Source organism: Marmota monax, unplaced genomic scaffold (assembly GCF_021218885.2).
Source record: "Marmota monax isolate L192 unplaced genomic scaffold, Marmota_monax_Labrador192_F-V1.1 WCK01_AAM20220418_F8-fsc00008, whole genome shotgun sequence".
Taxonomy (NCBI): domain Eukaryota; kingdom Metazoa; phylum Chordata; class Mammalia; order Rodentia; family Sciuridae; genus Marmota; species Marmota monax.
This window is the reverse complement of record NW_026694432.1, coordinates 28580433-28607503: the sequence shown is the minus strand read 5'-3', so window position 1 is coordinate 28607503 and position 27071 is coordinate 28580433. Positions and strand designations below refer to the sequence as shown.

Sequence of the window (27071 nt, the reverse complement as noted above, 5' to 3'; positions counted from 1 at the left end):
CCAGGGCCCCAGGCAGGCTGGGCAAACACTCTACCACTGACCCTTGTCCCTAGTCCTTTTTGTTTTTTATTTTGAGACCAGGCCTCTCTAAATTGCTGAGTCTGCTCTGGGACTTAAACCCTGCCTCAGCTGCCCAAATATCTGGCATGCACCACAGCGCCCAACAGGGTTTTTAAAAATCATTACTAATTCTCGGGCTGGGGATGTGGCTCAAGCGGTAGCGCACTCGCCTGGCATGGGTGTGGCCCGGGTTCGATCCTCAGCACCACATACAAACAAAGATGTTGTGTCCACCAATAACTAAAAGAAATAAATATTTAAAAATTCTCTCTCTCTCTCTCCCCATCTCTCTCTCTCTCTCCTCTCTCTTAAAAAAAATTATTACTAATTCTAAAGTTGCCACCCCCAGTGCAAGCATGGCTTTTATTCCAAATTCTGTGACAGGAAGTTATCGGGACAGCTGATGTCCCAATTTTTAGCAGCTCATCATGCTGACTAGATGAAGATGGGAAAGACCTGGGCATTTATTTATTTATTTGGTGCCAGGGATTGAACTCAGGGGCACTCTCAGGGGCACTTGACCACTGAGCCGCATCCCCAACACTATTTTGTATTTTATTTAGAGACAGAGTCTCGCTGAGTTGATTAGAGCCTCGCTAAATTGCTGAGGCTGTCCTTTGAACTTGCTATCCTCCCTCCTCAGCCTCTTGAGCCGCTGGGATTACAGGTGTGCGCCATTGTGTCCAGCAGAACTGGATGTTTAACCATTTAAAATGCAATGGCCAAGCCCAATGTGATGGCGCACACCTGTAATTCCAGCTGTTCAGGAGACTGAGGCAGGAGGATCAAAAGTGCAAGGCCAGCTTCAGCAACATGGTGAGACTCTGTCTCAAAATAAAAAAATATAAAGGGCTGGGTGTGGCACACACCTGAAATCCTCGTAACTCAGGAGGAAATTAGAAGAGTTTGTGAGACCCTGTCTTCAGATTTAAAAAAATAAAAAGGGCTGGGGATGTGGCTTACTGATTAAGCAGCCTTGAGTTCAATCCCCAGTACCAAAAATTAGATAAAGTAAAATAGCCTAGATTCCAACAGTCTTGCTTTGGTTTACCGTAGAGTGTCTGCGCTCAGGTGCTGGGGATGAGGTTTGAGACCTCAGATGGCTGTGGTTATAACAACCAGCCCCCCTTGTCTTCTCTCCAGTGGGGATGAAACAGCTTCCCAAGTCTGTGTTCCCTCCTTCCTCTACAAACACAAATATATATTTGCCTTGAGTTGCGAGAAAAGGGAGGAATCAGTTCCTTTCCTCCGTGGGTTTTTTTTTTTTTTTGGTTACTGGAGATGGAACCCAAGGCCTCACACACCCTAGACAAAACTCTACCACCAAATTACACCCTGGTCACCCCCATTTAAAAAAAACAATGCTGTCCAATGACTTTTTAGGGGTGTGGCAGGATGAAGCTGCCATAATTTTCTTCCCCTATTTTTCCTTCTCTGAGGTAGTACACATACATCTTTGAAAAGAAGAATAAAGAGACCCAGTGCCCCTCTCTGGGGTCTTTCCTCACCTGATGGCATTTAGCACTATGTGACTTGGGGAAGACAATATTTAAAAACAAAAAACAAAAACAAGAATAAACAAGAACAAAATCATTTTTCTGTGTCACTGATTTGGGAACTACTGCCGGTGACTTGCCTGAGGCCCTGTCATGAATCAGCAGAAGCTTTTGATTCTTGATGCCTTTGACTCAGAGTCTCATGCGCGTCCCATGTGACTGGTGAACTCTTGTGCAAGAAATGAATGGGCTTCAAGTTGAAGGCTAAGTGACTCCCAGCACAGGGCGGATAGGCACCTTGTGCTTTTCAGTTGCCCTCTTTGTGACAAACAGGATGGATCCCGAGTAGACGTCTGAACTCTATACATGGAACAATTATCTGCATATGAAGGCAAACTTGGCCTCTTTTCCTTCCCTGCAAGAAGTCTGTCGGACTAAAATGTGCTTCTCTTCTGCCACACACTCACATACCTGTGCAAACCTTAGAGACCCTGGAGGCAAGGAGACTGCATGTTCCTCCCAATGTTGTGGTTTTTTGTTTTGTTTTGGTTTGGTTTTTAATTGTAGATGGCCATAATATCTTTATTTATTTTTATGTGGTGCTGAGGATTGAACCCAGTACTTCACACATGCAAGGCAGGCACTCTACCACTGAGCTACAGCCCCAGCCCCCTCCCAATGTTGTTAAAAGTTGAATGGGGAGCTGGGTTCAGTGGCACACACCTGTAATCCCAGCATCTTTGGAGGCTGAGGCAGGAAGATGGCGAGTTCAAAGCCAACATCAGCAAAAGTGAGGTGTTAAGCAACTCAGTGAGTTCCTGTCTCTAAATAAAATAAGTGTCCCCGAGTTCAATCTCTAGTACCCACTTCCCCCCAAAAAGAAAATTGAATGGGACCATCTCCCAATGTATGCAGATGAAAACAATATGGCAGAGATGTCACTCCCTCTGGGTGTGGTGGCACAGAGACCAGGTAGAAACCCCAGGTATATAACCAAGAAATAAAAAATACCTATTGAATCTGCCACAGACAGCCAATCACAGGAATGTTTTGCTTGGCAGAAGGTGGCTTGATTCACAGCAGAGAAGGATCACAAAGCTTGCTTCGACTTTGGGCTGAGTGGGTCCTCATGAGCCAGGGCTACTGCATCTGGCAGAGTGGGATGTGAAGGCCCAGCCAGGAAAGAGAGGGAAGGGAAGTACACTTCCCTTCTCCTTGCCACAAACACCTTTAGACACCTGGTGACTTCTTTTGTCATTCAAAGTAACTTGTCTTTTGCCCTCAATCTTTCCTCTGCCTACCTAGGAACTACAGCCTCAATTTCCACCTGTCCTTATTCTGCCTTCTGCCCAGCTCCACAGAGCCATCTTTTATTTTCCTGAATTCAGTCTGAAGAATTATTATTATTATTATTTTGGTGCTGGGGATCAAACCCAGGGCCTTGTGCATGGGAGGCAAGCACTCTACTAATGGAGCTATATCCCAGCCCTAAGAATTACTTATTCTTACACAAGAATAAGTAATTTTGTTACTATAGAGACTTTGATTCTTTCTATAAAGGTTAGCCTGAGCCCCCAGGGCTGCCTCCTAGAATAGTCTGTAAAAATGTAAAGGCCCAGAAAAGCAGAGGAATGTTTTCTGGAGCCAATGCCTGGGTTGCTGTCTGGGCTCCACCAACTGTGGTATGATTGCAGGCAAATGACTTAACTCCCGGCCCTCAACTTCTTCATCTGTACAAGAGGGGCCACAGGAGGCGATGGGAGCCCAGTGTACTTGGCGCACGCCGGCCCTCATCACTGGTGGTATTGGCAACTCTGTCCTCGCCCAGAAGTGGTAATGAATGCAGCAATCCCAGCTTCCTAAGAAGAGCTTCTCTTTCCTTTTCCCAAGCTTATTTTGTCCCCTTCTCCAGTCACATAAAAACAAAATAACTGCCAGGTGAGGTGGCACAAGCCTGCAATACCAGTGACTCAGGGCTGAGGCAGGAGGATCACAAATTCAAGGCCAGCATCAGCACTTTAGCAAAGCCCTAAGCAACTTAGTGAGAGCCTGTTACAAAATAAAAACCTGGGTTCAACCCCCAGTCTCACAAAAACAAACCATCACCACTTTGGGTTTCTTCCTTGGAAAACTAAGAAATGGGGAATCTTTTGCATGTATGTGGGGCGGGGCCCCTCTTGGATGACCTGTGGGAGTTTCAGATGTTTGCTGGGGTAACTTGTAGGGATAAGACAGCCTGAGAAGGGACAAGGAAAGACTGGGGAGCCAGATCTCAGAACTGGGCTAAGAATTCAAGAAGAGACTAATGAATGTGTGAGGACAAATCTATTTGGGAACCAAATGAGAGAACTGAGCCAGGTAGGAGACTGAGAATTCCTAAGTGTAGATTTGGTGAATTTGGGGATGGGATGGAGGTGGGGATGCGGGAGCGGAGGCTCTCCAGATAGTGGGTCTGAAAAAGTGGGATCTGGGTAGGAAGGGCCTTAGACCTGAAGGGGAAGTTAAGAGGGTGTATTTTGGAGGTGGAGAGGGTCACCAGGAACCTGGAGCAACTTGAAGGTTAGGGCTCTCCTTGAGCATGAGCGACTGGGAAGTGGCCACCTGATGGGGCCCAGGTAGCCTGGGTTCTGGAGGCAGGGCCAAGGTAGTGTGCTAGGGCCTTTGTCTGCTGGCTGAGGGGTCCCAGTGGCCTGGGTCTGAGCACTGAGGAGGCCCAGGGGGACTTTGGTGGGGTCTGCTGGCTGAGGGGTCCTGGGACAGGTGGTCTGTGGGCAGGGTTCACCTGCAAGGTGGGTCTGGGGCCCAGGTGGGTCTGGGGCCCAGGGTCCAGGGCTGCTAGGAGGGTCTATGGCTGGGGTCTTGGGCTCCCAGATGGTCTGTAGGCAGAGGTAGATCTCTGGGCTGGGGTCCCAGGCCCAGGTGGGTTTGTAGGCAGGGGTCCCTGGGCACAGGTGGGTCTGGGACCCAGGAAGGTCTCTAGGTGGGGATCCCAGGGCACAGTTAGGTCTTTAGGTGGGAGTCCCTGGACACAGGTGGGTCTGGGGCCCAGGTGGGTCTGTAGGCTGAGTCTGGGACCCTGGTGGATCTGTAGGTGGGGGTCCCTGGGCACAGGCAGGTCTGTGTGAAGGGGTCCCTGGGCCCAGGTGGGTCTGTAGGTGGGGGTCCCTGAGCCCAGGTGGGTCTGTAGGTGGGGTCCTGGGTCCAGGCGGGTCTGTAGGTGGGGGTCGCTGGGCCCAGGAGGGGTCCTTGGGCTCAGGCGGGTCTGGGGCCCAGGTGGGTCTGTAGGCGGGGTCCCTGGGCCCAGGCGGGTCTGGGGTGGGGGTCCCTGGGCCCAGTTGGGTCTGTAAGTGGGGTCCCTGGGCCCAGGTGGGTCTGTAGGTGGGGTCCTGGGCACAGGCGGGTCTGGGGCCCAGGTGGGGGTGTGGGCGGGGTCCCTGGGCCGCGGTGGGTCCGGGCCGGGGTCCGCCGCCGTCGGCAGGCCCGCGTGCGCCGCCGCCCGCCCTGGCGCCGCCCCGCCTGACATCAGTTCCTGCCGCCGCCGCCGCCGCCACCGCGCACCGCCCGCGGCCTCCTTCCCCGCCGGCCGCTCGGGAGCCGCCGGGCCGCGGCGGAGCGAGGGCCCGGGCGAGGCGAGGGCCGGGCGGCGGGCGCCGGGCCCCGCGGCCGGCACGACGGAGCCCCCGCACGGCCGGCGGCAGCGGTTGGCGGCAGCCCCGGGCCCGCGGCGCGGGAAGCGGCGGCGGGGCGGCGGCGGCGGCGCCGGCGCCATGGAGCCGCGGGAGGTGAAGGACCGGATCCTGGAGAACATCTCGCTGTCGGTGAAGAAGGTGAGCGCGGCCGCCGCCGGGCCGCAGGGCTGGGGCGGCGGCCTCGGAGTCACGGAGCCTGAGCCGCCGCGTCGCGTCCCTGCACCGGCGGCGGGTCCCCGCACCCCGGGCCGGTCCAGCCAGGGCCTCTCGGCGGGGCCAGGTGCTGCGGAGCACCTGTCAAGGGCACGCGTCGGTGGCCATCCCAGGAAAGAAGGTGGAGTTCATCCTGCGACCCTCGGGGCGGCCGGAGTGGATGTCCCCTGTTTATGACTGATCCCTGGGTCACCTGGTCAGCCCCGAATCTGGGAGCTGGGGACGACCTGGTGGGGACAAGACTCACTAGGTTATTTCATCACTTCAGGGAACCAGACAAGGGGACTCGTGAAACCACCCTGTGTGTGAATAACTGCTCTATCCCACTGACATTCCTCAGAAAGTGACCCGGGCCAGCAGTTTTACCCTTCCTAAAGACGAGTGTGGCTTAAAAAGAAAAGTAGACCCCAAATAATCTTGCAAAAAGCCCATCGGGATGTGACACGGGCGGTCCAATGAACTTTTATTTTGTTGTCCTGAGCTTTGAGAATGCAATGGGGTCTCGGTTCGTCTTGCTCACTGGGAGGCGTGCAGGAGGAGCAAGGACTTTGTTAAAAAGCAGAGCATCTTTTTTTAAATTATTATTATTGATTTAAAAAAAATAAATGACAGCGGAATGTATTGCAACTCTTATTACACATATACAGCACAAGCAGTGCATCTGTCACAACAGAAAAGACTGCCGAGCTTTCCAGTCTAATCTGGGCCAACTATGGCTCTAGGAAGGCCAACAATTTTGTTTTTAAACTTCAAAAAAAAAAAAAAACTTGGGGAAGTCCTAGACAGAGAGGTGGTAGACATGGGCACCAACCATGTAAAACATGGATCATTTGAAGGCAGAGATCCACTCTGTACATCCAGCTATTGTTCGTGAAGGAGTTGGGTGTGCTTTGTCAAGATGCTTAGAAATTATGTGTTTGTCCAGGCACATTTTATTGAGCTGTAATGCATCCCAGAAAATATAAGTTGCTCAATAGAAACTGGAAACTCTTCCCTGGGTGCATCCCAACTCAAGGCCTGTCTAGCATCACAGTTGAGAACAAGAATTCTAGAGTCCTTCTCCTGGGGAATTGAATCCTCACCCTGACAATTAGTAACCCATAACCTTAACCTCTCCCTGTCTCAGTTTCTCATCTGTTAACAGAGGAATAAAATTAGTTGTTGTGAAGATTTAATAGAAGTATGAGAGCGTCTAGCATGGTGCTGGTACTTTTCTGTTGGTGGTAGAACCAGCTCTGCATCTTCAAGGTCTGAGGTGGGCCAGGCGCCTCTCGCCCTCCAGATTGTTATGTAACCCATTTGTACTTGGTAGCACTTCCTCTGTGTGCTTGTTTCAGACAACTGCCATAGGATTCCTGCATCCTGAAGTGTGTGTGGTTTTCTGAATCAGGGTATCTGCTTCTAATGGGAATCAGTTCAGCTACAGCAACAGACATCGCAGGCTAGCAGTCTGCAGGTCAGATTTGTCCTCGAATACCAGTCTTACCTGAATTTGTCATACAGCACCCTGAGAGTTGCTTTGCCTTTGTTCCACTCCTGCCACCAGTAAAATGGTCTTACGGGGTTTTTGTTGTTGTTTGTTTGTCTTTGGTACTGAGGATGGAACCCAGGGGCCCTCTACCACTGAGCCACATCCCCAGCCCTTTTTGTTTTATTTTGAAACAAGGTCTCATTAAATTGCTGAGGGTCTTGCTAAATTGATGAGATTGGCCTTGAACTTTTGAGTCTCCTGCCTCAGCCTCTCAAACTGGGAGTACATTACTGCTTCTTTTTAAAGGATGTTGCAGGAAGAAAATGAGATGTGTATTTCTGCAAAAAAAAAAATGTTGTGTTGGGGCTGGGGATATAACTCAGTGGTAGAGCACTTGCTTAGCATGAGCAAGGCCTGCCGGGGGTTCAATCCCCAGCACCACAGAAAAAGAAAAAAAAAAAAAAAAAAAAAGAAAGGTGTGCTGTGTATTACTGTGTTTACAGAGTATTTTCGAACTTTTTTTTTTTTTTGGTGCCAGGGATTAAACCCAGGGGTGCTTAACCACCAAGCCACATCCCCAGCCCTTTTTTATATTTATTAGAGACAGGGTTTCTCTGAGTTGCTGAGAACCTGCTAAGCTGCTGAGGCTGGGTTTGAACCCACGATCCTCCTGCCTCAGCCTCCTGAGTCACTAGGATTACAGGCATGCGCCACCATGCCTGGCCATTTTCAAACTTTTTATTGTAAAGTACATATGGGGGCTGGGGTTGTGGCTCAGTGGTAGAGTGCTGGCCTAGCATGCACAAGGCACTGGGTTCGATCCTCAGCACCACATAAATGTAAAATAAAGATATTGTATCCACCTAAAACTTAAGAATAAATATTAAAAAAAAAAGAAAGAAAAGTACATATAGAGAAGTACAGAGAGCCTAAAAGAACAGCTTAGTATGTTCTCACACTCACATATCTGACCCCTAGGACTAGAAACAATGTGACCATGGTCCCAGAAGTCCCTCCACCCCAAGAAGCTGTGTCCTCAAGTGCTCCCCCACCCCAAGCAGTTGAGTTCAGCAATTTTCCCTCCCTCCCTCCCTTCCTTCCCCCTCCCTCTCTCCCTCCCTCCCTCCCTCCCTCCCTCCCTCCCTCCCTCCTTCCCTCCTTCCTTCCTTCCTTCCTTCCTTCCTTCCTTCCTTCTTCTTATCTTATTATCAGTAGTCTTATTATTACTATCAGTAGTAGTTGGTAGTAGTAGTAGTGTTGGTACTGGGGATTTAACCCAGGAATGCTTTACCATTGAACTACATCCCCAGCCCATTTTTATTTGGAGACAACCCCAAGTTGCTGGGGTTATAGTCGTGTGCCGTTGTGCCCAGATGAGTTCCACTGTTGTCACACCTAGATTTTGTGATGAGCAGCACATACTCTAGCACCCAAGAGGTGACATAGCTGTTATCCTACCTGAATCTCAGGGAACTGTGTTCTTGGATGGAGATAGGATTTGGGGGCTATTAGAGTCAGACGGTCAGCAGGACGGAACAAACCCCATGGTTCCACGGTTCTGGGCAGGGAGCGAGTAGCAGAGGCTAACAAAGCCTGTGGTTGCTGAGTTGTTAATAGAGAAGCATCCTAGCAGGATGTTGGCATTTTGTTTCTTTTGTTTCTTTATTTGATATTATTAATAATTTATTAACTTTTGGTACCCGGGATTGAACCCAGGGGCGCTTTACCCCTGAGTTATATCCCCAGCCCTTTTATTTATTTTTATTTTGAGGCAGGGTCTCCCTAAGTTGCTAAGGCTGGCCTTGAACTTGCGATCCTCCTCCTGAGTCTCTGGGATTACAGGGTGCTTCACCGTGCCCTGCGTGTTGGCATTTTGGATGGCAGGTGGTTCTACTAAACAGCATCATCTCCAGGGAAGGGAAGGCAGTGGTTTTCAGTTTTGAGTTTTGTCCTGTTTTTGAGGAGTGAGTCTGTTAAGTACACATGCAGTTTAAGCAAATGATCTGCTGTAAGAAGCAGCCTTGGCCCTCTAACAGTTTGGGGGGGAAATTTTAAACATAATTAGGGTTCTGGGGGTGGTGGCACATTGCCTGTAATCCCAGGGACTCGGGGGTCTGAGGCAGAAAGATCCTAAGTTTGAGGCCAGCCTGGGAAATTTAGCAAGACCTTGTCTCAAAAACTTTAAAAAAGGGCCAGAGATGTAGCTCAGCGGTAAAGCACCCCTGGGTTCAGTCCCCAGAACCACAAATTAAAAATAACTAAATAAGGGGCTGGGGCTGTAGCTCAGTGGTTGAGTTGCCTGGAATGTGTAAGGCACTGGGTTCGATCCTCAGCACCACATAAAAAAATAAAGATATTGTGTCCATCTACAACTAAAAAAAAAAATAACTAAATAAATAAAATAGCTAGGGCAAGGAGAAGCCCTCAGAGAAGGAAAGCTTCACCAAGTCCTGATAAATTGGTAGAATTTAGAGAAGGAAAAGAAGCAGGCATCCAAACTAGAAGGAGCATCCCAAGGACGTGGAGCCCTCCAGGTGGTCTTCTGGGGACAGTGAGGAGTGTGCAGGGGATCCTGCTGGGTGGGGCCAGAAGGTGCTCTCTGGGGAGCCATCCAGCCTAGAAGCTGAGACACAGGCTTCAGAGGTTCTCGGGCCTGGAGTCCGGGTTTGTCATTGACTGTGTCAGTCCTGGCTGGTGACAGCCAGAACCTACTGGTGTTCTAAGGAGAATTCAGTTGCCTGTGGTACTCAGCACCCAGCCGGCGCCTGTGCACTGTGAGGCCTAAACCAAAGGAAGCCACCATTATGACTTGGGAGCAGTTTTCCGTGTGTGTCACACTATGCTTTTTTTTTTTTTTTTTAATACTTTTTTTCAGTTGTCAATGGACCTTTATTTTATTTATTTACACGCAGTGCTGAGAATTAACCCAGGGCCTCCTACATGCTAGGCAAGTGCTCTCCCCCTGAGCCCCAGCCCCACACTATGCTTCCTATAAGCTTTTTCTTGAAAGACCAGATGGTAAATATTTGGGGACATGGGGTCTTTGTTGAACCATCTCCTCTCTTCTGCCCTTGGAACTCAAAAGCAACCGGCATGCAGGGCGTGGCTGAGTTCCAGTAAACCTTTATTTACCAAAGTAGGCCTCATGCTGTTTTGGCCCACAGGCGGTATTTTTAGGTATTTTTATTTACACACGTGTGCACCCAAAAAAGTCCTCACTGAGGCGGGCGCAGAGTCACCTTCTGGCTTGTGGTTGACCTGATCTGTCGCATTTCATATCAGGCTTGTGGAGTGGACGTGGACACTGAGTTCTGTCCCATGGTCGTGTGTTCAGTTATTTAAAACACTGCTGAGCTCCTTCCCTCTGTCCCTGTGTTCTAGGCCCCAGGGAACTCGCTGTGGAGGCAGATAAGGTCTCTGCCTTCATGGAAGTGACATTCTAGTAGGAGCTGAGAAATAAATGAAGGGATGGACAAACAGGATTTCAGACTGTGGCCATACACAGGCGTCACACAGACCTTGTGACAGGGCATGGGCAGGGAAGTCTGTGGAGGAGGTGACCAGGGAGCACTCCCCAAACCAGTGACATTGCCTTCCCAAGGAACCTTGGTCAGGTGCAGAGAAGGGACATTACCTAAGAAAACAGGTAGTGAGGTGGCCACGCCTGTCATCCCAGAGGCTCAGGAGGCTGAGGCAGGAGGATGGCGAGTTCAGAGCCAGCCCCAGCAAATTAGCAAGTTCCTAAGCAACTCAGGGAGAGCCTGCCTCAAAATAAAATATAAAAAGGGTTGGGATGTGACTCCGTGGTTGGGGGCTCCTGGGTTCAATCCCTAGTATCAAAGAACAAAAACAACAGCAAAAAAAAAAAAAAACCCAGCTCAGAAGCACCTAGAATGAATAGGAACCGCCCCTGTTCCCCTCCCCCTTAAGCAGGAGAAATGAGTCCTGCGGTGGTTAACCAGAAGTGACTTGTTCAGGTCCTCCTGGGTCAGGTACCTTAGGCTCTATTTCCGGCAGACGTGCCACATGGAGCAGGGGGCTCCTTGTCAGTCTGGAATCCGGGGACAGCAGTGACTGGCCGCAGCTGTTGGCCATCCTGGTCCGTCGGTGAAGATCTGAGGGCAGGGCCTTTCCTCCCTCTCCTTGTCCCCGAGAGCTGGGTCTGCAGTACTTTAAATCAGCTCGTTCCTGGAGAGGGTTGCTAGGTATGTGTGGGTTTAGATCAATAGTGTTGTTCTCACTGGCTTCAAGGGAAATTGTTCTGGAAGTCCCCAAGGACCCGAATCTCCAGGGCAAAGATGTAAATAAAATAATACTACCCAAGCATTTTATAAGGAGGGCCCTCTTCCCTGCTTCCTCTTCCCTGGATCCTGGCCTTGCATAGCTTTGCTCCTGGCCTTGCATAATAGAGGCCAGGAGGAACCAGGGGCCCCCAGTGTGGGCAGAGAGCGCCAATCCAGGTCACCCGCCCGGCCCAGGAATAGACGCTGGTGGAGAAGCGAGGACTTTTTTTTTCTGAGCCCCGCCCATTGGCTTGGTTTGGATTTGGTTCTCCTTTTCTGAAATGCTTCTCTGGCGTCAGGTTTCTCTTGGAAGCTTGTCACTACCGTCCTTCCAGCCCGGCTCAAGCATTCCCAGGCCTGTCTCCGTGGTGTGGCCCTAGCTTAGGCCCTTCCAGATCCGAAGGCCTTGTGAGGTCTTGAACGCGGCAGAAGCTCACCTGCATCTGGGGCTAGAGAGAAGCAGGTCACATTCAAGTGGGAGGACCAAGGCTGAGTGTGGTCACTCTGGAGTCACATATCACACCCCAGAGTGTCCAGTGGAGCAGGCTATTCCTGTGAGTCTTCCTCCAGATTCTCCAGCTAGAACCCAGTGTGAAGAGAATTTCACTGAAAACGTGAAAATCCCATGCCAGCTTGCGGAGCCATTGGCCTGGAGACCTGACCTGGAGAGGTCAGGGCAGGTTTTAATGCCAAGGCAGGGAGGGGCTGGGTGGCGCTGTGGCGCAAGGTACTCAGGCGCTAAGCCAGGAGTTCAAGGTCAGCCTGGGCAGCTTAGCGAGACCCTGACTCAAAATAAAATACAGAAGCCTGAGCACGCGGTCAGTGGTTCAGTCCCCAGTGCTGGAAAAATAGGAGGGCAGGAGGAGGGGCTAGGGATCAGAGGTGTGCTGAGGGGAGAAGGCTGGCATTGCTTCGGCAGGTACCTCGGGATCCCGGGTGGGTCATTCTTCCCCCAGGAATCTGGTGACGTCTGGGCCTCAGGATCACCACCATGGGAAGGGCATGTTGCCACCAGAGCTGGCAGTGCCCTCGTGTGCAAGGGGAACAGGTGGCCTCGCTGCCCGTGAAGAGGCTCTCTCAGTGGCATCTGGAGCCCTGCCCTGCCGGGTGGAGCGGAGAGCTGGCCTCCTGGAGGGCCAGGTGGTGGCGCTGGCCAGTTTGGGTGAGCTCTCCAGACAGTTCTCCCTGCTGCTGGCTTGAGGGGACACCCTAGAGCTTCCATCTGAGGCCAGAGAATCGGGACAGTTTCTGGGAGAGTCCTTTAGGCTGGAACTGAAAGTTGGGGCCACTGATCCATTGGTCATACAACAACTCGGGGTGTGAGAGTGTCTCCTCTCTCGCCACCAGAGCAGCTTCGCCATCTGTGTATTGTGACTTATCATCTCCCCTTGCTCTCATTATAGAAGTGACGAGGAGGTATTCGTTTCCTATCATCCCGCTCCCCGGGAACTGTGGCGACCAATAGAATCTCCACAGCCCAGTGCTGTGGGAGGACAGGAGGGCATGGTAATGGCTCTGCTGCCTGTCGACACACAGTCGAAGTGGAGAAGCCACTTGTCCAAAGTCAGAAGGCCTGCAGGGGTGCCGCCGAGATGAGAGGCAGTTTTTTTGGCTCTTGCTCTTTGTTTTTGTGTCTTTTGATGATGTTTGACCACCAGGCACTCTACACTGAGCTGCATCTCCAACTCCCTGTCCCGCTTTTTTAAAATATATTTTTAGTTGTTGATGGACCTTTATTTTATTTATTTATATGTGGTGCTGAGAATAGAACCCAGTGCCTCACACATGCTAGGCATGCGCTCTGCCACTGAGCTACAGCCCAAGCCCTCCGACCCCCGCCCCTTTTTTAAAAAAAAATTTTGATGGACAGCATGCCTTCATTTTATTTTTTTTAAATTTTTTTTAGTAGTAGTTGGACAAAATGTCTCTATTTATTTTTATGTGGTGCTGAGGATCAAACCCAGGGCCTCACACATGCTAGGCAAGCACTCTGCCCCAAGCTACAACCCCAGCCCTCCAACCCTTTTAATTTTTAAAATTTATTTTGAGACAGTCTTGCCAGGTTGCCCAGGCTGGCTTCAAACAACTTGCAATCCTCCTGCCTCAGCCTCCCAAGTCGCTGGGATTATAGGGGATGGGGTGAGGCAGGAGGATGGCCAGTTCAAGGCCAGCCACAGCAATTTAGTGAGGCCCTAATTCAAAATGAAAAGGACCAAGGAGGAGCTCAGTGGCAGAGCGCCTGGCTTCAATCCCTAGAGAAAACCCAACCAACCGACCAACCATGGATTGTGATCTGTGAAGTCCCCCCTCCCCCATGCTTCCTCACCCTGGGGTAGCTGATTACCCTGCTCAGGCCTTGGAGGGAAATCGGGGTCCCCGCCATGTGATTAGACAGGGACTCTGGGGACTGTTTTCCTCCAGCACCCCAGTGGTGTCTGGGTGGGATTGCTTGAGTGGTCTTGCACAGGCGCAGCCCCAGGAAAGGGGAAGTGAAAGACAACCCAGAGCCAGCCGGCTCCAGGCTCCACAGGCCTGGCTCTAATGAGGCTTTGAGAAACTGCCCTCTTCCCGTCAGGGCGTGAGCAGGCCTGAGCATGGGGTGCTCAGAACCCCAGGCAGGGCTCCTGCAGACGCCCGCCTCCAGCCCCGCAGTGGGAGAACGGGGTGGCGCCAGGCCTGCCCGTGGCTTCCAGGCCAGCGTGGCTTCTGGGCCTCTGGTGTTTGCCTAGGAACCTCTTGGCAGAGCCTCGCCATGTTCTGCCCACTCTGAGAGACATCCTTGGTCCCAGGTTCCAGAGCAGAGCGGTCACAGTGCCTTGAGGCTTGTGCTCTCTCCTTCCAGAAGGGAGGAGCATTTAACTGTACAAACTGCAGTACCGAGAGATCTGGCCTTCTTGGCCATCATCCTTCCTGCGCCCCAAAGGAAGCGCAGGAAAAGGAAACCCACTAATGATTCCCTACCTGCCTTTTGCTTTCAGCAGAGCTGTCAGAGCAGAGCACCTACAGGTCTCCAGCAAAGGGACCAGCAGCAGCGATTTGGGAGATCGAGAAGGAAAATGTGGAGCTGGTGCTGTATTTGGTGGCAAATAAGTAGCTAAGAAGCCTCAGTTTCACCAGTCTTGCTTGTGAAGCAGTGCGGGCCATGGCAGGCCAACCCTTTGTGACAGCTCTGCTGGGGGAGGGATCCAGCCAGTCCAAGCCAGTCCCCACGGCCTGGCGCAGGTCCTTCCTGGGCAGGGGCTTGGCCATCCCCCAGGGACCTCAGCTGAAGGACATGGTTTTTCATGCCCATTTAGAGGACCATCTTCTCCAAATCAAGGACCTCTGGTTCTTATGCAGGGAGGGCTCTGAGTTCTTCTGCCCCATAGTCCGCTGTCCTGTGGTTGGTTGTCATTTCCTGGCTAAGAAGGGGTGGGATCTCGGGTTAGGGATTCTATAATCACTAGAGTAAGGCAGAAGCATCACGGTTGCCTGGGTTGGTGGAGCAGCAGTCACCAGCAACCGGAACCCCTGCTGACACCCTCACGCTATCTAGGAAGAAGCAGCTAGAGTGTTCCTGCCCAGCCCCTACCTCCCCATTCCGTTCAGTCACTGAAGCCCTGGGATGGCCCAGTGCCCCGCGCTCTGCCCTCCTGGGGAGGGTGCAGGGAGGAGCACTTTCTGAGGGTTTGGGCAGGTACACCCAGCCCCACCCCGGCTCAACAGCTGTTTCACCCAGGTGGGTGGCCGCCTCCAGCACTGGCCTTCTCCTGGAGGGCATCTGGCCGAGACTGCAGGAAGCAGAGGGACACTGGGTAAAGCCTGAGCCCCAGTCTCCCTCCTAAAATGGGAGGCTCTGGCTGAGCGATTATTTCTGCCTTTCCAGCAGGTTCAGCAGTCAGTTCCATTCACGGACACCCCGCCCCAGTCTCTGGCTCCCTTCACGCTTCCTGCACGGAGGTTCTCACTGAGTCCTGGGAAACTGCTGCTAAAAACTAAGGGCTCTCCAGCCAGCTCCGGCCTCGCCTTGGACGCTGCTAGATCCTCCATAGACATGCTGTTGGCAGTGGGGATCCAGGCCTGGGGGGTGTAACAGGCATTGCTCTTAAGAAGCCTGGCTAAGACGAAAGCATTTATTGGCTTGTCTGCTTGTTTATTTCTGAGGGGATAGATCAAGAGCGCTGGCCTTTCCCTTCAGATCTGCCTGAGGCTGGCCCATAGGGCTGATGCAAGGTAGGGCGTGGGTGAGGTGTCACAGTGGCCTCCCCAAGGGAACAGTAGGTAGCTCTGACCACAGCAGCCCTTGTCCAGCTGCCATGATCCCCACTAGTCCTCTTGGGGTCCCTCACTGAGGAGTCCATGCATCAAGGCTTAGGGGTACCCCAACTTATGAGGTAGTAAATGGTACAAGTGGCCTGAACTCTGCCTTTCCTCTGGGGACCTGCCCTGGAGAGGAAGAATGTCCCAGAAGATCTGGGGACGGTTTGCCCAATCAGTGGCCATGCTGGAGTAGGACTCCAAAACACAAGGCTGGCTGCACCTGTCACTTCTCCCGAGGCTTGTCCTCACCCACAGTGCTCCTGCAGGGTCTCAGGACAGGCCTTGTAGACTAAGGGGACCTGGGGGTCTTTGCTACAGTCTGTCTGTAAGGTTCAGTTGAGCCAAAGTTGCCCAGTGTGGCCTTGAACTTGGAATCTTCCTGCCTCTGCCTCCCGAGTAGGATTACAGGTGTGTGCCACTGTGCATGGCTGATTTAATTCTTGGGACAGTTTGAGGTGAGGAAGCAGCCCTTTGGTTGGGGTCTTTCCTGCTCTTGGATTTCTGTCTCCTAGACCTCAACTGCTGAGGCTGTCCTAAACTTGCTGTCATCTAAATACGATTGGTCTCCTTGGAGCTAGTAGGGAGGCTGCTGTTACCTGGTGATCTCCCCCATGAGAGCATGCCTCAGGTGGCGCCAGGCTGAGTTTTTCCTACAGCCATAGGCCTGCGTTCTGTGGGTAAGCAGGGACAGGCATGGCTGGGGTCGCGGAGGAGCCTGTAGTGGTCACCAGGTAGAGCACCCGTGCGTGCAGCCCGCTCTCAGCCCTGCAGAGCTTCCTGATGTTGTTGGAGCAGGATTTTGTCCTCTATAAATATAGAGGTGTTACCCCTCCTCCTTCCCAGGATAGCCTGGGAGTCAGTGGCAGAGTTGGATCCAGATCTCCCATCTGTTGGGCTGGCAGCATCAAATCCTGTGGCTTGACTGACTTGGGAGAGAGAAAGGAGGTCACCATCTTTTCTTCCTTACTTTCTTCTTCTTCTTTTTTTTCCCCAGCTCAGGGGACTGGTTTAAGGGGTGCTCTACTTATTTTCATTCCCGGCCCTTTTTGCTTTTGAGACAGAGTCTTGCTAAGTTGCCCAGGCTGGCCTTGAACTTGTGGTCCTCCTGCTTCAGCCTCCCAAGGAACTGGAATTAGAGGTGTGTGCCTCTGTGCCCGGCTGTAACCATCTTTTCATTTGCCCATTTATAATCTTTCACAGCTGCCTTTGAGTTACCTATTATAGAACAATCTGGAAGGGCTGCTTGGTACTAGCTATGGCACTTATAGTGTTTTGTGTTTGTGTGTCTACGAAAGAGACAAAACAAGGGCAGCCCAGAGCAGAGTGGGACCAACCCTGATTAAAAGGCTCTGCGTCAGGCATTCTTGGCTTGCTGGAGAGTGCCGCCCACATTTCCCCGAAGCCACGGGGTCTGGCTTAGTCTCCTGATGGCCAGTCTGCCCAGGGGGCTCAGGGAGCACCCACCCCCTGGCTGGGAAGGGCTCTGGGATGAGCTGAACCAGCTGTCCCCAGGCCTGGTGCCTGAGTCCCCCCAAAAACCAGACAGAAGAGTCACTTAGCCCATCCTGGGTGTTTGAGATGGAGGCCAGGCCGCTCCCGGACCTTGGGGAGCATAGTTCTAAAGGGCACTGTAAGAATGAGTGGCCTCTGCACCCTCAACTGACCTTGCTTGTTTCTAGATTTTCTTCTGATGAGAACTTTTTTATCCTCCCTTGGTCAGGAGAACCAGCCCACCTGCCTCTGGCTCACGTCTGTGGCCACCTCCCCGGGACAGGGGAGCCCCTCTCCTCTTTCCTGTTCTGGAAGGAACTCTCTGGCTGACTCCACCCGTTCTTGTTCTCCCAACACCCTTTTGGCAAAACTGGTCCAAGGAGTTTTCCGTATTTGCTCTCCTGTCACGTGCTCCTTTGTTCTCTCCTTCCCTCCTTGCAGCTCCCTCCCTCTCCTCCCTCTCCTCCCTCTTCCCCCTCCTCTTCCCACCTCTCTCATCATCTCATGGAAAGTCTTGCCTCAGCTATGCCCGCATCCCTCCATTATTTTGAAACAGATTCCAGACATCCAAAAATACTTCAGTATCTATTGCTCCAAGATGAGGACTCTTTTCTCATATAACCCAATACCACCTTTACATCTTTAAAAAGTTGGCCAGGCACCATGGCACACACCTGTCATCCCAGTGATTCATTCAGGAGGCTGAGGCAGGAGGATCACAAGTTCAAGGCCAGCCTCAGCAACTTATCGAGACCCTGTCTCAAAATTGTAAAAAAAAAAAAAAAAAGGAAAAGGTGTGTGGCTGTAGGCCAGTTTATAGCACCTCTTGGTACAAAAAATAAAAAAATTTTCCTTAATATCATCAAATTTCTGCTGAGTTTTTCAGCTCCAATTGCTTCATTCATTAAGGCTGTTTCTGGACATGCTTGCTTGTTAAGCAGGTCCCCTCACGCTTCCCACCCTCCCTCTCTGTGTCCTGCCCCCTCACCCAGGTTTCCTTCATCAAGTTTCCCAGCATCTCCCTTTCTAATGGTCCTCAGTTGCTGCGGCTGCTGTTCCCTAACTGGGGTACTCTGCCCCCAGAAACCTCCACAGCCCTGCCCTCGGGGGCACCTTCTCCAGCTCAGTTTGTTTTGTTTTGCTGTACAGGGATAGAACCCAGGGTCCTCTACCACTGAGCGACAGCCACAGCCCCAGCCCCAGCCCCTTCTTTTTTTTTAAATATTAATTTTTTAGTTGTGGTTGGACACAATACCTTTATTTTATTTTTTTAATTTGTTTTTATGTGGTGCTGAGGGTTGAACCCCAGGGCCTTGCACGTGCTAGGCACGTGCTACACCGCAGAGCCACAACCTTAGCTCCATCCCAGAGCCACAACCTTAGCTCCATCCCAGAGCCACAACCTTAGCTCCATTTTATTTTAGGGACAGGGTGTCCCTAAGTTGTTAAGGCTGCCTTGGACTTTTGATCGTCCTGTCTCAGCCTTCTGAGTCACTGGGATTAGAGGCGTGTGCCACCGCGCCTGGCCTGCATACCCTGCCTCTGTTTTTGTTGGGTTGTTTGGTTCTGGGGATCGAACTTTGTGCATGGTAACAGCTTTGTGCATGTTAGGCATGCTCTCTACCACGGAACTGTTTCTGGCCCTTTTTATTTTTTTATTTAGAGCCAGAGCCTCGGTAATTTATCCTGCTGGCCTTGAATTTGCAATCCTCCTGCTTCGTCAGTAGCTGGGATGACAGGTGTGCCCCTCTGTGCCTAGCCCTGCCTTTTCTTTTTAAATAGCACTTATGGTTCCCGGATGCTATTTTATATATTTGCACATAGTTTATCTCTGCCACCAGAATGTAAGTTTTATAAGGACTTAAGGACTTTGTAAAAGAATAGTATCTACTGGGCACAGTGGCATACATGTGTAATCCCAGCTACTCCGAGGACTGAGGCAGAACTGCAAGTTCATGCCTAGCTGGGCAACTTAGTGAGACCCTGTTTAAAAAAAAAGAAAAAGAAGAAGAAGAAGAAGAAGCAGCTTTAGGGATGTAGGTGTAGTAGTTTAGTGGCAGAAGGCCCCTGGGTTCAATCCCTAGTACTGCGAAGTAAATAAATAAAAGGAATACTACCTGATGTACATGAAGTAGGTGCTCAGTAATTAAAAAAAATTTTTTTTAGTTATAGATGGACACATATTTATTTATTTTTATGCGGTGCTGAGGATCAAACCCAGGGCCTCACATGTGCTAGGCAAGTGCTCTGTCACTGAACTACAACCCCAGCCCTTCAGTTATATTTTTGACCTGGATGACTTGACTCTGCAGGCTTGAGCCACCCTCTCTGGCCACTGCTGAACTGAATTTTGAGCAAGAGACACCTCCCCAGCCCAACCTGTCCCAAGGGTGCTTGCCCCCGCTGCCAAATTCTACCCAGCAGATCAGCAGGTTTCTTCTTACAGAGCTGAATAGTCAGTATTTCGGGCTCTGCAGGCCATATAGTCTCGGTTGCCTTTATTCAACTTGGCTGTTGTAATGCCAGAGCAGGTGTAGATGTGGGTTCCAATAAAACTTTATTGGCAAAAACAAGAGCAAGCCCCTGGCCATACTGGCCAACTCCACTCACCCCATGCCAGGAGTGTTCTGCCTTCTCCAGGTCCACATGGACAGAGGCCAACAGCAGAGCGACTTGACAGTCTTGAGCCGCAGGATGAATTTCTTCCTAGGAGTGGGGTCTCCTCCGAGCAGCTAGGGCTTATTGTGACTCAAAAGACACTTCCTTGTTTCTGAGGGAAGCTGGTGTGGGGCACAGGAGGGAGGGTCACTGGCACACCTTCTCAGAAACGGCCTGGCGGGCCTCAGTGCCTGCAAGGAACCGACGACAGACGACCCAGAGTCCATATCAACCATGGCTCTTCAGTTCTCCTGATTTAGGAAGGGACACTGCTTTTTTTTTTTTTAATTCTCCTAAAACATATAGGGAAGGAATGCAGATGTCCTAACACTTGTGTACGTTATTCCCTCAGGTTCTGGAGCTCACATTTGGAGAGCTGGGTATGAGGCGCATGCCTGCAACCACAGCTACGCGGGAGGCCGAGGCAGAGGATGGCAGGTTGAGACTAGCCTGGGCAACTTAATGAGACTCAAAATTTTAAAAATAAATAAAAAGGACTGGGGATGTAACTCAGCGGTAAAAAGCCCCTAGGTTAAAAAAAAAAAAAGACAAAGAGAGAAAAGACCGGGGTTTAAAATCTGGCTCTGCTGCTTACTCGCTTGGCGACCCACTTTATGGGGTTGCTGTGATGATTAAGTATGTTCCTGAGCTGCACTGTCATCACAGCTGCTGGCACCTGAGGGTTTACAAGGTGTCACGCCCTTTGATCAATACAGTGCGACCATCATCTGAACCCTCGTGACATCCTTTAGAGGGGTTCCAAGGAAGGTACTAAGCCCATTTAAAAGATGGGGACACCGAGTTTAGAGGTCACACAGCAAGTGAGTTGCAGAGTCGGATTCAAGCATATTATCTGACCCTAGAATCCACACACTGAGCAGTGCTTGGTAAATGTGGCTCGCGCCACAGCCGGCATTGGCTCCCCACAAGTGTCTCTGGGCTGGAAGATGGCAGTTGTCTCCCAGGCTGGGCTGTCTGCTGTGCTCGTCCCAGTCCTGTCATCCAGGGGTCCTTGTTCATGTGAGGGTTGTCTTCCACAGCTGTTCTTTCAGAGTCTTGCTGGTGGCCATTGGCTGTGGCCTGTCTGTGGCTAAGGGACAGCGCATCTGCTTCTATTTACCTTGGTGCCATGCTTTGCTGACCAGATCCCAAGGCACAAGCCCAAGCTGTTGACACAGCTCCACGGGCTCTTGCATCATTTATCATCTTCTTCTTCTTCTTTTTTTTTTTTTTGGTGCTGGGGATGAACTCAGGGCTTTGGCAGACAAGTGCTCTGCCCCTGAGCCGCACCCCAGCCCTATGCATTATTGATTCCTGGACATTGTTTTTCCTTTTCAGTAGGAGATCTGTGTTGGGCTATAGCATTGATTCAGGCTCATTTTGTCACCTGAGATGATGGGATTACTCTTTTAGTAAAGAATGATTAAAGAGGGCACTGGTCCCAGTGGTCTAGAGGCTGAGTTCAAGGCTAGCCTCAGCAATTTAGTGAGGCCCTAAGCAACTTAGCGAGACCCTGTCTCTAAATAAAATATAAGAAGGGCTGGGGATGTTGCTCAGTGGTGAAGCACCAGTACCAAGAGTAGGAGTTAGGACCCTGCTGGTGAGGAGGAAGTGAGGGACAGAGCAGAGGCAGCGCTGTGCGCTTGCATCTGAATTTATGCTTACCCAGTGCTGTTCCACTGGTGTGACCAAGAAAAATGGGTTCAACATTGTAAATAATCTCCACTGCTTAGTGAGCACCTGCTGCTCACCTGACCTGTGCAGTAGTATCCCAGCAAAGTGTCAGCGGTGACAGACGTGCTCTGGACTTACACTAATGCAGTGGCCCCTGGCCACATGTGGCCACAGAGCATTTGGAATGCTGCTAGTGCAACTGGAGCTGATTTTTAAAATTTTGTTTCATTTACATTTAAGCTTAAATAGCCTCATGGGGTAGAGGCTACGGATTTGACAGCTCAGCTCTAAAAAATCCTTTTAACATGTGTTATAGATGACAAAAAATTAGGGTTAAAGTGTCAAGTAATTTAACAAAAGTGTGCAGCTCTGTAGCAGCAGTACCCTGTGTCCCACCTCCTGAGCCCTCTCCTCATGGTCAAGGTGAAGAAGTCCTGAATAGCTGGGCGCAGCAGCACATCCCAGCTTCTTGGGAAGCTGAGGCAGGAGGATGGCAAGTTCCAGAACAGCCTGAGCAACTTAGTGAGACTCTGTCTCAAATTAAAAAAATATAAAGGGCTGGATATAGCTCAGTGGTAGAGCATCTGTGGGTTCAATCCCCAGAACCAGAAAACAAAAAAGGCCTTAATAAATGGGCTGGGGGTCAACGGTCCTCGATAGAAAGACTCAATATTGCAAAGATTTCATTTCTTTCCACAGATAATCTCTGGATTCAGCATGAATCTATTAAAAACCCGGAAGGGAATTATAATGAAATTTGATTCTAAAAGAATGGGTTGGAATGATCAAAACAGTTTTGAAAAAGAGTAATTGGGATAGGGGAAGGAGTAGACTTATCTGCCCACATCCAAGTAATGAATAAAGTGAAAATAATTAAAAACAGGGTGCGGACACAGAATGACAGCAGATCAATAACGCAGAATAGTTTAGAAAGGGGCGTATCAAGTCACATCCCAATAGGGAGGGCTGGTCCATTCATTAATATGAGGAAATGGTTTCCTTCCAGAAGATAATGAAGCTGGATCCTTACTGCACATAATATATAAAGATCTGAACATAATAAAAAAAAAAAAGGGTTGGGGTGTAGCTTAGTAGTCGAGCGCTTGCCTAGCATGTGCAAAGCCCTGGGTTCAATGTTCAGCACTACAAAAAAATAGAATAAAATAAAAAGTCCTAAAGCTGTAAAAGAAACCAGTGCAGCGGCGCACACCTGCAATCCCAGCTACTCAGGAGACTGAGGTAGGAGGATCTCTAGTTCAAGGCCAGCCTGGGTAATTGAGTGAGACCCTGTCTCAAAAAAAAAAAAAAAAAAGTAAAAAGGGCTGAGGTTATTGCTCCATGTGCAGCCCCATGCTGTCCACGGGCTGAGGGTGTGGCTCTGTGGCACAGCACCCTGCTGTCCACAGGGGACCAGGACAGCAGGAGGACTTGAGGCATCATGCACACCTTCATGTTGCCTATATTTTCCCAGTAAACGGCTGTTGTCTGTGGATCATTTAATTTTGTTACCTTGGCTTGAGAAAGGAATCCTAGTTCCTGCCTATCGGCTAAAAATCTCATTGCCTGCCGGGATTTCCTGGCCTGGGCGGCCTCCCTGTTCACACCTACGCACACGCCCACACGCATCCTGACCCCCTCACTCCAGTGTCACCAAGCTGAGGCTACTTTCATAATCAAGAAGACGAATAAACCACCTTATGCTTTTGATGTTTTTATTTTCCTAGCTAATTATTTTTTGTAGTGTCGAGGACTAAACCCAGGGCCTCTCACCTGCTCCACAAGTCTTCTACCACTGAGCTACACCCTCAGCCTCCCTTTTCTGAAATTTTATTTATTTTTGGGGGAGAGTAACGGGAGTTGAACTCAGGGGCACTCAACAACAGAGCCACATCCCCCGCATTTTTCATTTCATTTTGAGACAGGGTCTTGCTGAGTTGTTGAGGCTGGCTTTGAACTTACTATCCTCCTGCCTCAGCTTCTGGAGCATTTGGGATTACAGGGTTTTTAAATTGTGTGTGTGTGTGTGTGTGTGTGTGTTGCTGGGGATTGAGCCCAGGGATTTGTGCATGCAAGACAAGCACTCTACCAACTGAGCTATATCCCTAGCCCCTTACATTTTTTTATTAGTTCATTATAGATATGCATAATATTGATGTTCATTTTGACATAATTATGCATGGAGTATAATTTGCTCCAAGTCAATTTCCAGTACTTCCCTTTTTCCTCCCCTCCTCCCCCTCCTGTTCCCTTTTTCTCTGCTGATCTTTTTTCTATTTATTTATAGTTCTTAGAACATTAGTGCATTATGGATATACATCAAGGTGAAATTCACCTTGGTGTATTTATGTGTGTCATGGGTGTCTGATCAGATTTGTCCCACTGTTCCTCCTCTTTCCCATCCCCCTCGACTTCCTCAGTCTGTCCCCTTCCTCTGCTGCCTTGATCTCTCCTCTGTTCTCATGGAAATCCCCTGCCTCTTTCAGGTCTTGCTTTTTAAATGAGGAAGTTATGCTACATCTCTAAGGAGCCTTTCATCTATTTAAGATGCTCTGATCTCACATTTTGAAATTAAAAAACAAGCCCTTGTGGTGGTGCAGTCTGTAATCCCAGTGGCTGGGAGCCTGAGGCTGGAGGATTGCAAGTTCAAAGCCAGCCTCAGGAACTTAGTGAGGCACTAAGCAACTCAGGGATACTCTGTCTCTAAATAAAAAATAAAACAGGCTGGGGATGTGGCTCAGTGGTTAAGCACCCCTGGGTTCAAACTCTGCTACCAAAAAAAAAAAAAAGAAGAAGAAAATAAACTAAAAATTAAAGTACCTTTTTCCCTAATACCTGTGTTGAACTTGACCCTGAAGCCTGCAGGAGTCCCTCCAGCCACTGCAGAGGCACAGGGCAGGTCTGGCGGTTCCCTTCTCTGTCTTTATCTCCTGAAGCCTTTCCTCCTGAGGCACCATTTGCCTGCCTGGGGGATGGGCAGACCCCACAGGACTGTCCCCAGCCAGCAGGGCTGCTGGGCTTGCGCTGGGCCACGGGGTAGAGAGGCCATTTGTTGTGGGGCTGAATGGCTGGCCTCCCTCCAGGAGCACATGCTTCCTGGTGCGTGGACGTGTCTTGCCTGCTGCAGCCCTTGCTGCCACTGCTTCCAGAAAACGCTTCAGAACACCTTTGTCCCCAGAGTTCAAACCTGAGACCAGGTCTGTGCTCTTGTGTCTTGCGAGCTTCTCCCTCTGGCAACGGCTAACCAGGTCGTGCTAACCTGAGCCAGGTCAGACGTCTCTCCCAGGGCTTTGCTGCAGTTGCAGGGGACGCAGACCCAGAGCACGGCGTCCCGGCCCTCAGGGGCTGACCCAGCTGCCGCGGTCTTCACAGAGCCCGCTCTGTGCTGTGGGTCACCCACCTGCCCTCCAAATCTCCTTGCATCAGTTGGACCTGGGAACAATGTCCTCCTTGGTGCAGGGCCCGACATGAGCCTGGCACGCGCCCAGATCCACGTTCAGCCTTGCCAGTGTCCTCAGGCCGTCCATGACCCCTGAGCAGCCTTCTGCAAGGACATCGGCCTTGGTGTGTGCAGAGGGCAGCCAGCTCCGCGCAGGACCGCTGTTGTTGAGCTCCGGGTGCCTGTGCAGGTGTGGGTGCTGTAAGCTATGAGGATGGCACCCTGCGTGGTGCCCCTGGCCAGACCCGGTGTGTGCCTGGGACTCGCTCACCAGCATCATCTTGTCACGCAAGGCGCTTGCTGAAGGACTTTCGGGGACAGGGCTGTGAGGAGTCGGGCTTTATCCTCTGGAACTCCAGGGCGGATCAGCAGCAGGGCCGGGCTTTTAAGGCAGACTGAAGGTCACTGTGGGGATGTCATCTGGCAGGGGTTTTCTCAGCTGCCTTCTTGATTCCTGAACTTCTGTAGCCCTGCTCTTTATCCACATTTGACGTTTTTTCTTCCAGCTACAGAGCTACTTTGCCGCATGTGAGGACGAGACCCCTGCCATCCGCAACCACGACAAGGTCCTGCAGCGCCTGTGCGAGCACCTGGACCACGCGCTGCTGTACGGGTGAGTGGGTGCCCAGCCCTGGTGCCTGCAGAAGGCGATGCCCGGCCTCATCTGCCTTAGTTCCTGTCTGCCTTGCCAAGGGAGGCTGGTCTCGCTGAAGTGGGCCACAGCTATCCCAGGTAGCTCTGTGAACCCACGTGGCAGGCGCACCCACCTGGGGGAGGGCTGGGGCCACGCACAGGTTGCCTGTGGCCTGACTGGTGGCAGCTGGTGGGTCAGCCCCACCCAGGCCCCAGCGCTGCCCTCCTGTCCTCACAGGCTGCAAGACCTCTCCTCTGGTTACTGGGTGCTTGTCGTGCATTTCACCCGGAGAGAGGCCATCAAGCAGATTGAGGTGCTGCAGCACGTGGCCACCAACCTGGGGCGCAGTGAGTAGTGCCAGGGAGACACGGGGCAGAGGCCAGTCACACACACACCCCGCCATGGGCAGCTCGGGCTCAGGTTCAGCCCGGTCAGCCCTGGGAGACTGCCTGCCTTGTGGCATCTGGTGGCAGGGCGTTAAGATGCTCCACAAGACCCCGCTTTCCCTGCACGTGACAGTTTGTGGGTGCTTTGGGGATGAGGGGGAGCGTGACGTAGACGAGAACTGGACTGCTCTTAGAGCCCAGGCAGAGCCCGGGGGAGGACTCTGGTTTCTGTCCCGAGCTGGGATCTGGGTTAGCCTGCAGGACAGGACAGAGTCCGCACACAGCTCAGCCTGGCCGAGTGTGTCCCTGCCCTCTCTCAGATGTTCCTGGCCGGCCATGGGGGGGCCTGAGGGTGGTCGGAGAGCCTGGTCCTCAGCGGCCCTTTCTCCTCTCTGCCTTGGCCTGCAGGCCGGGCCTGGCTATACCTGGCCCTCAACGAGAACTCCCTGGAGAGCTACCTGCGTCTGTTCCAGGAGAACCTGAGCCTGCTGCAGAAGTACTACGTCAGGTGAGTGCGGCGCTGTCTCATCACCTCCAGCTCCCCTGAGCCTCCTCCCAAAGCTTCCTGTCACATGTGGATACCCTACTGTGCCACATCAGAGACCTAGCCTGGCACTGCATGCTGAGGACACAGTGGCAGTGGCCAAAGAGCCCTGGGGGGCTTGCTGGAAGTGTGGTGGCTTCCTCTGGCAGCTCTGGGTCCTGCGGAGCCTGTGCACAGCTGGTGCCCTGCCTCAGACTGAGCCTGTGTTCCACCTCTGCCTCAGCCCTTGTTGGGGTCACTGCAGGGACAGATTATTTACAGCAACTGCTGGGAGTCTGACAAGCCTTATGCCACAGGCCCAGCTCTAGAGACAGTGGCCAGCGAGTGTCGTGTGGCTCACACCCAGGAGAATGCTGGGAAGAAGGGAGTGGGGACGAGTGCCCCAGCCGGCGGGGCTGTCACATATCTCATTGCAACACAGTTGGTTGCTAGTGAGGTTGGGCTGAGCCGGCAACCAGACCCAGAACACCAGTGTCCCTTCCTCCATGTCTTTCAGGAACGCCCTGGTCTGCAGCCACGACCACCTGACGCTCTTCCTGACCTTGGTGTCTGGGCTGGAGTTCATTCGGTTTGACCTGGATCTGGTGAGACGCCATGGCTCTCAAATGCTCGGAGTGCGAAGGGTGTGGCTGAGCTTGAGCAATGCTCAGTTGCTCAGGAGAGGGAGAGAAGCTTTTGGGGTTGGGAGAAGTGAAGGCAGAGGAGGAATCTCTCCCAGCTCCCTGTGGCGAGGATTC

The 27071-nt window shown here is 51.6% G+C and overlaps 2 protein-coding genes across 3 annotated transcripts in view; one reads left to right on the top strand and one right to left on the bottom strand.

Annotated features, from left to right (window-relative positions):
- Nucleotides 1-4401: 4401 nt before the first annotated feature.
- Nucleotides 4402-5325, bottom strand: LOC124109851 (basic proline-rich protein-like). Its single transcript, XM_046468705.1, has one exon. It carries the CDS (start codon nucleotides 5323-5325, stop codon nucleotides 4402-4404), a length of 924 nt encoding a protein of 307 aa, XP_046324661.1.
- Nucleotides 5269-27071, top strand: part of Plekhm2 (pleckstrin homology and RUN domain containing M2) — a 36566-nt gene continuing 14763 nt past the window's right edge. For both annotated transcript variants that reach the window (XM_046468924.1, XM_046468923.1), the window contains exons 1-5: nucleotides 5269-5383; nucleotides 25277-25383; nucleotides 25642-25751; nucleotides 26199-26298; nucleotides 26831-26918. In XM_046468924.1, the coding sequence (XP_046324880.1) occupies nucleotides 5324-5383; nucleotides 25277-25383; nucleotides 25642-25751; nucleotides 26199-26298; nucleotides 26831-26918 (465 nt within the window). In that variant the 5' untranslated portion in view covers nucleotides 5269-5323. The remainder of the gene's footprint in view (nucleotides 5384-25276; nucleotides 25384-25641; nucleotides 25752-26198; nucleotides 26299-26830; nucleotides 26919-27071) is intronic.